Source organism: Trypanosoma cruzi, genomic scaffold (assembly GCF_000209065.1).
Source record: "Trypanosoma cruzi strain CL Brener 1047053516685 genomic scaffold, whole genome shotgun sequence".
Classification (NCBI taxonomy): Eukaryota; Euglenozoa; class Kinetoplastea; order Trypanosomatida; family Trypanosomatidae; genus Trypanosoma; species Trypanosoma cruzi.
Genome location: NW_001849393.1, coordinates 68,273 through 75,756, shown reverse-complemented (window position 1 = coordinate 75,756; position 7,484 = coordinate 68,273). Strand labels below are relative to the sequence as shown.

At 51.8% G+C, this 7,484-nt stretch overlaps 2 protein-coding genes across 2 annotated transcripts, besides 7 other annotated features; both read left to right on the top strand.

The window, feature by feature from the left end:
- Positions 1-7,484: a sequence feature (heterozygous, Esmeraldo-like haplotype).
- Positions 255-274: a microsatellite.
- Positions 348-375: a microsatellite.
- Positions 441-481: a sequence feature (A-rich).
- Positions 705-4,274, top strand: Tc00.1047053506647.20 (hypothetical protein, conserved; the record flags this gene model as incomplete). The annotated part of the gene is made up of 1 exon (XM_800095.1): positions 705-4,274. The coding sequence occupies one exon, from the start codon at positions 705-707 to the stop codon at positions 4,272-4,274; it is 3,570 nt and encodes a 1,189-aa protein (XP_805188.1).
- Positions 3,255-3,277: a microsatellite.
- Tc00.1047053506647.10 (hypothetical protein, conserved) lies at positions 4,804-7,197 on the top strand (the record flags this gene model as incomplete). The annotated part of the gene is made up of 1 exon (XM_800094.1): positions 4,804-7,197. The coding sequence occupies one exon, from the start codon at positions 4,804-4,806 to the stop codon at positions 7,195-7,197; it is 2,394 nt and encodes a 797-aa protein (XP_805187.1).
- Positions 7,206-7,238: a microsatellite.
- Positions 7,458-7,484: a microsatellite.

Here is a 7,484-nt window from a genome sequence, read left to right as displayed (position 1 = left end):
AACAAAGAAAAAACAAAAAACAAAGAAAAAATGGGCATATATAAACAGGCAGACCTTTTTTCCCCCCCCCCTTTTTTTTTATCATTATTGCGAAGAGTTTTTTTTCCTTTTCCCCCCCCATTTTTTTTTTTTTTTTTGTTGCATCACGCAATTGTGCTCCCACCTGCCTTTGAGTCTACTCCGTGGGGTTATGGTGAAGATGTGCCATGAGTTTCTCCCTTCCCTCTCAGCCTTCTTTGCTGTTTTTTTTTTCTTGTGTGTGTGTGTGTGTGTGGCCATGAGCCACATGATGTGATATATTACTGCCGCTGTGTATTTTGGCTCATCCAATACGAGCTTCCCCCTCCAAAAAAAAAAAAAAAAAAAAAAAAAAAAGTGCCTTCAAACACGATACGAATCACCATTTGCATTTATGCCACTCTTGAGGGAACCCCAACGCATTTTCCTTTTTTCTTTCTTTTTTTTTTTTTTCGCTTTTTTTCCGCTTAAAAAAAAAAAAAAAATGGATTTTGTCTCTTTTTTTGTGTAACGCGTCGTAGGCTCGCAATACGGACGAGCTCTTTCACATAAAAAAAAAGAAAAAAGGGCAGTTGGCGGGCCCGAGCAAATAGAGTTAGATCCGCTTCTAAGAGGTGGGCGGCGGGGCAGGTTTGCCTGCGGTTTTTTTCCTCTGAGAGGTGAAGCAAAAGGGCGGCATTGCTCCGATGACGGAATACGTTACGCCCGGGCGAAGAACACATACAACTGCAGCAAGAGCGAATGCTGGGGGCGGCGGAAGTGCCGGCAGACGCGTGGTGCGCTCAGCCCTTGAGCTTCTTGCGGAGACGGCGTCACCGGAGATACTGAGGGGGAAGACATCTTCCTCCAACACGGTGGCCCCGGCGAAATTCACCGTCACGTATGCCACTGCCCCAGCTTTGTCTCTTGGTGTAACGGCTCAACAGCTGCAAAAAGAACAGCAGTTGCGGCGGTCCCTACCAGCAGGGAATGACGTGGTGACGACGGAGGAGCCCAGCACGTTGCTGTTTCTTTCACCATCCACCGCTGCTGGAGGTGCGGACAGTGCTGTCAAGAAGCGTCTGTTCAAAAAGAAGAAAAAGACAGTGAGACTCTCCGACTCCGCCAAGAAGACGGCAAAGGCGGTGGCAAAGGAGATGTGGGACCTGGAAACGTCTGCAGGTCCCGGCACGGCGAGTGATGGAGAAAAAGAAAAACAGGAGATAGGAGGAGGGCCCATTGCCGTTGGCTTGAGCGAGAATGAATTGCACAACAAGGGAAGGCAGCTGACAAAAAATGAACCTCTTTTTACGGAGGAGGAGGTGCAGGAACGGATTTTGGAGGCATTGAAAGCGTACGAGGTACGTCGTGATGCGGAGGAGGAGTCTGTGCTGCAGGAAGTGGGTCATGAGATTGAGTCACAGAATGAACGCTATGAAAAATTACTAAGGGAGAAGCAGGCCTCTGCCGAGGAGTGTGACGCTTTGAAGCTGAAGATGGAGCAGCTGGCGCTGCATTGTGAGGCGCTCCAAGGCACCATTGCGGAGCTGCAGCATGAGCTACAAGAGACTCGGGATAGGGCATCACGCACTGAAGTGGAACTTTGCCACGCACAGGACGAAAAGCGTCTGAAATCCGCCGAGTTGCAGCAGGAGCTTAACTTTGAAAAGGCGCAGTGGAAGCTGGCCCAGGAGGAGATGCAGCGACAGATCACTGAGTTTGAGGCGCAGTTGCGATCCCGCACATTTGAGTGGCATGAATTACAGGAAACGACACGTACGAAAGAGAATAAACAAGCTTGGCTCTCGGAACAGTTAGAGGCGTGTCGGACAGAGCTTGAGGAGTGGCGGCAGAGGAATAGTGAAACCCAGGCGGCAGCTGTAGAGTTAAAGGAATTGATTGAAGCAAAAGAAGCCCTAATTCGACAGCTACAACTCAAAGTACAGGAAGCCGAGAAAAGTGCGAAACGGGCTACAACATCATCACGCGACGAACAGACCCAACTTGAGTCGCGTCTACGATCTGTTGAGGAGGCATTGCAACAACAGACAGATGAGGTCCGGCGGAAGATGCATCGTGTTCACGTTCTTGAAACGGAGCTGGCTAGGGTAGAGGAGGCAAAGAAGACACAGCAGCGTCTTATTCACGAGGCTACCAATCGCTTCTTTTCCGTTCACTCCACACTGGAGACGTTTGTAGGTATGTTTCGTAATGGCTGTTCCTCGCGAGCATCCCCACGGGGGCTGCGGGACACACTTTTTCCAGCTTCAGAGTGGTGCGATGCGCATTCTGGGGCTGTGGAGGATTTGTTTGCGACAGAGAATGATGCTTTGTGTTATGGTCAGAAGGATGACGACGAGGAGGGGTGTGTGGAAGATGCAAATGGCAGCTTTTTTGAACTTATCACATGCAAAGAGCTTCGGGACGATCTGCGGCAAGTGCGTTTCCGCTTGGGGGGGAATAAGGTCCTTACACAGCAACAAAGGCAAAATGCTCAGCGATCGCGAGGCAATATGCATCCAACAGCTTCTAAAAAATTTGCTAACAATAACGGTGATGAAGTGGACGAGAGTGGTCGATTGCAGCGGTGTCATCGACTATGTGAACGCCTATTGGAGACACTGCGGCGTCTCTACCTTCAGCACCGGAAGGAGTTGCAGCGCCGCCTCCAGCACATGGAAGCACGACAGGCCGAACAAAGCAAATCAGAGTTGAAACACTGCCAGGATGCGCTTGCCGCGTGCCAAAGGAGCCTAGAAGAGAGCAAGCAACGGGAGCGGTTACTGAGTGAAGAATGTTGCCAGCGGAAGAGCGAGGTGAAGCGGTTAGAGGCTGCGCTTGTAGAGCTACATGCTGCCGAGCAGGAGGTGAGGGTGCAGCAGAAGAGTTCAACGGATCGCATGGAGGAGCTACAGCGCGAGCGCGGTATCTTGCGTATCCAGCTGGATGCAAGCCAGCGGGACTGTGTGGAGTTGCGTGAGCGATACGAGTTGGTACGTGAGGAGACGGAAGAGGTACGAGAGCGCGTGCGTCTTCTTGAGAAAAGCCAACGTTTGCAAGAGGAGGCGATGGAGGCGAAGGCGAAGGTGTTGGCAAGGCTGGCTCGCTGCACGGAGAAACTGAAGAAAACGGAGGAAGAGTGCAAGTCTCTGCGTGACGAAAATGAGGTTCTTTCAAACAAGATGAAATCCATGCTTTTGCAGCTCCAGACGTCCCGTGTGGAACAGCGCAACAAGAGCACGACAGCATCGGTGCGGCAACAACAACAACAACAACAACAGGAGGAGGAGTTAAATAAACTAAAGAAGGAAATGGGGGAGTTGCGTACACTGCAAGAATCCACAGCCGCCCTGCATGCCAGAGAGAGTGCGGAGGCCGAGCTCTCCGTAAAGAAACTTACTGCACAGAACGAAGAGCTGCGTGAGGAATTGGCTAAACGGCAGCGTGCGCTTGCTGACGCCCTCAGTGACGTGGAGTTGCAAAAGCGGGCGGAGGCAACCACGCTGCGTACTCTGGTGAGCATTCACCAAGCCGGCAGTGAGGGGTCAAATGAGACCTGCGCGGATGGTAACAGCCCGCGCGGGGTGCAACAACGGCTATTTGATGCGAGTCTTATAATTCAATCAGAGGATGGCGTGACTGAGAATCGAGGAGAGATTTCAATCTTTGAACTTCGCGGGCGTGTCGTCTCTCTGGCGCAGCGGGCCGCCTTGGAACTTGCGAGGCTGAGGGAGGCCATTCCCCCGGGACCGCATGTTGAGAGGAGTGAGACGCTGGAGAGTTTTCGGGCAGCGGAAAAGGTTGCGTGGGAGGCGGCGCAGAGCTCTGCCGCTCGACGGCAACCGTGCATTGAGGAAAACGGAGAGCCCGTGCCGTCAGCGCAGCCACCGTCTCGGCGAACGGCGCCAGTGTTGCGCAGCAGTCTTCAAAAGCAGCAGCAACAACTGCAACAACAAAACAAGAAAAATCTGCCGTGTCATACGCTCGGGACTCCTTGTCGGCGCTCCCCAGCGCAGAATTCACCATCGCCGAAACAGGTGGGGAGAGATGTGCTTCCTATCGGTTTCTTCCCCCGAAGTCACTCCGTGTTTGCGGTGGGTCCCGATGCAATGAAAAGAACTGTAGGGAACGAGCGCAGTTTGCCTTGTCGTGGTGCTTCTTCCTCTTCACTGACTTCAGCCGGTGGTGTGTCGAGGTCTCGCTCGGCTCGGGGTGTCTTGGATGGCAGTTCTTCACCGGTCAGACCGCCAATGCTTCGAGCAACTTCAGTGCGTTGATGGTTAAATTGTTTTCTCATGGTTGTCCTTACTTTGAAAAGTATATATATATACTTTTTGTGTGTGTGTTTGTGTGGTTTCTCCTTTTGTGCTGTTTTACGTCTTATTTTATAGAGGTTTAGATGCAATCCACCGTATTGAAGTAGATGTAGTGTGTCCACGAGGACGGAGAGCAGTGTACTCTTGGTGCCCCTTTCAAAGCACAAATACTACCAATGCAACTAATCATTTCTACATGCCACGAGTCTGTTCTGTGCGTGTGTGTACATGTGTGCATGTGAGGGAGACGGGGAGGGGGGGGGGAGCAGTTGAACGATGACATCTTTTTTTTTTTATGCCGGTTTTTTTCTTTTTGTTTGCTATTTCTTGTTGTATTTTTGTTTTCTCGAGGCTGGAGGGGCTAAGATCCGCCGCGCGAAAAAGCAAACGAAGAGGAAAAGAAAACAACAACAACAACAGACACACACACACAAAAAAAAAGGAAACGGAAATTGAGAAGACCACAAACTCAAAGACGCTTCACGCCTTTATGTCTGCCCGTCAGCTACGACGACTGCAGAACCTCGTGAGGGCCTCCACAGGCGCTGACGAGGATGCTGAGACGGAGTGCCCCTCAAACATGAGGATGCCCAAAGGCGCAAAGAGGTCGGGGAGGCATCAGAAGTTGACAAGCCAGAAGGTCCAAGATGAAAATGACGCTCACAAGCAGCAGCACCCCCAAACGGAGGAAAAGGCGTTGACCGCAAGCCCCGTTGAAAAACAGGATCGTCAGGAAAGGACGGGCAATGGAAGCGAACGCGTTGCACTTGCGGTGGAGGGGAGGCCCGGCGCTGCAAAAAGGGCCAATAGGGCGGTGGAGGTAGAGGTTGGGGCTGTAGTTGTTGGCGTGCAGGAAAAAGAGGAGTTGACCGATGAGCGCCGCAAGAAAAAGCAGCGGAATAAAAATGCGAGGGCCAAACGTCGCAAAGAAGAGCGTGAGGATGAATTGCTACTGGAGGAGGCACTGCGACAACGAGAGGAAGACGCATTTGCTGAAGGTGGTCGGTTTGGCACGGGAAGTGGCAGGAGTGACGAGGTGGATCTTCTTGAGCTTCTCTCTGTTTGCGATGTTAAAAAACTTGATACGCGGGAAGAACGTATTCGCCGCTTTGGCGCAAGAGCGGTAGAGGACATTGGCGACGGCAGGGTGCCACAGCGGCGAGCAGAAAGCAGACCAACATCACTTCTTTTTGCAGAACATGCACAATTCGTACCTCGTTTTTTCCACAGTCTGCTGGCAACACCCAATCGATACTGCTGGCCACAGTACGACGGTCTCGGGGTGACCCTGGTGGCAAAAGGGACAAAATCTGCCAAAAATAATGAGGCCAAAGTGAATGACGGTAACACCAATGATGGTGGACCTCTTTTATACTACCTCGATGATTCTTCCGCCGAGACACGTCGTGCGGAGGCGGCACTGGCGGTTTGCGGGTCAATGCATGCCGGCGTAGAAGGCATCATGACATGTTTGGCTGCTGCACCGTACCACATCCCCACGCTTATTATCGCAAGCAATTTGTTCGAGACGATGGGTAATATTCCGCGCGCGCAGGAGGCGATTGACATTGCACTGTATCATGTGGGCGTATTACTATCGCGATTTCCTGTTCGACAGACGGTGCGTCGACGTTGTCTGCCTTTTGGTGTCACTCCTAATAGGCAATTGTTTCAGGTTTTGCGCTGTGGAGTGCATCAAGCACTTAGGAAGGCGGCCACAAGGACTGCATGGGAGATTGCGAAGCTGATTTATTCTCTTGATGATACAGATCCGCTTGGGATGTTACTGCAACTTGACTATCTGGCACTACGGGCGAAGCAGTGGGCATGGTTGGTGCAGGTGTCCTTCATCGTAGCACGTGAACTTGAGCGCCATGCTGAAGGCAAGGTGGATGATACGAACGATGCATGGTCCAACCGCAAATTGGCGTTGGCATTGTCAACTCTTCCTGGTTTTTTTTTTAGCACCGCCCTTGCTAAATACTTTTTGGAACGAGAAGAGGCAACGTCTGCGGTGTCTGGCGTGTCAAATAAGGGCAAATCTTCAAAAGTGCTGCGTGAACTGACACCCACGCAACTACATGCCTTTCGCAATACACCACCGGCTTCGGTGATGCTTGCGCACGCTATTAGCCGCTTCCCTTCCGCCGCCGTACTAATAGTTGAAAAAATTGGAGGCCAGTCTGTTGTGTCATCGGTTCCAGTGTCATGGCAGGATATTGTGAAGGCGCACGAGTTGAACACGGAAGAGAACAGTTTACATGTGGCGAGTATGTGGGTTGCTAGGAATGCCGAGATTTGGAAGGCGGCAGATCCATGCGCCTTTTTACGACGTGTGATAACGGAGGATGACGGGCTTTGGTTAAAATCTCACCGTACTGATATTGATGCTAATTTGAGTGCTTCTGCTGCTGTCGTTACAGCGGAGAGCCCGCATCTTCCCACTCCATGGAAGCACGCATCACTCACGGAGGAAGACATATTGTGTCAGACTCTGACTACAATCCCAGCACATTTGCTGGACCCGAACGAGATCACAGAAGAAGACTTGCGCGATGAGGTACGGCGTGCGACGAGGCGTGAACTGACACCACTGGAACAACTGACCCTGCTGCGTTTTGAATCTCTGTATGGGCCCCTGTCACCACCGGCAATTTCGCCGAGCGAACGGCTTTCGCGGTACAATACGATGTTTGAGGAGGAAGGTAGAGTGCGGCAGATTGGGGAGGATCACAACCCCCTTTCTTTGTTCTTTCGAATGTTTCTTCCCTGGAACAGCACAAGAGAAATGGCACTGCGGGCGGCGTTAGACACCGCTGGGATCCCTGACCCTGTCGCCAGCCTCAACCATCAGCTGCGCATGGAGGAGGAACTCTCCTGGTAAATTGAAATGGAAGAGGAGGAGGAGGAGGAGGAGGGAGAGGACTGGGAAACGGAGGACAGTTGGTATGCCGATGACTACATGGAAGACACTGACGATGAGGACGCCTGAAGCAAATGGCATAATGCTCTGTGAATACGCATGCACAACCACCCACACACACAAAAAAAAAAAAAGTCTGAGAAAAAAGGACATTGTGTATACTTTGCCTGTGCGGTTGGATTGCCGAAAGTATCTGTGTCTTTCTTTGTACCCATGGAGAAGGGGGGGGGGGGGGGGGGGGGGGGGGG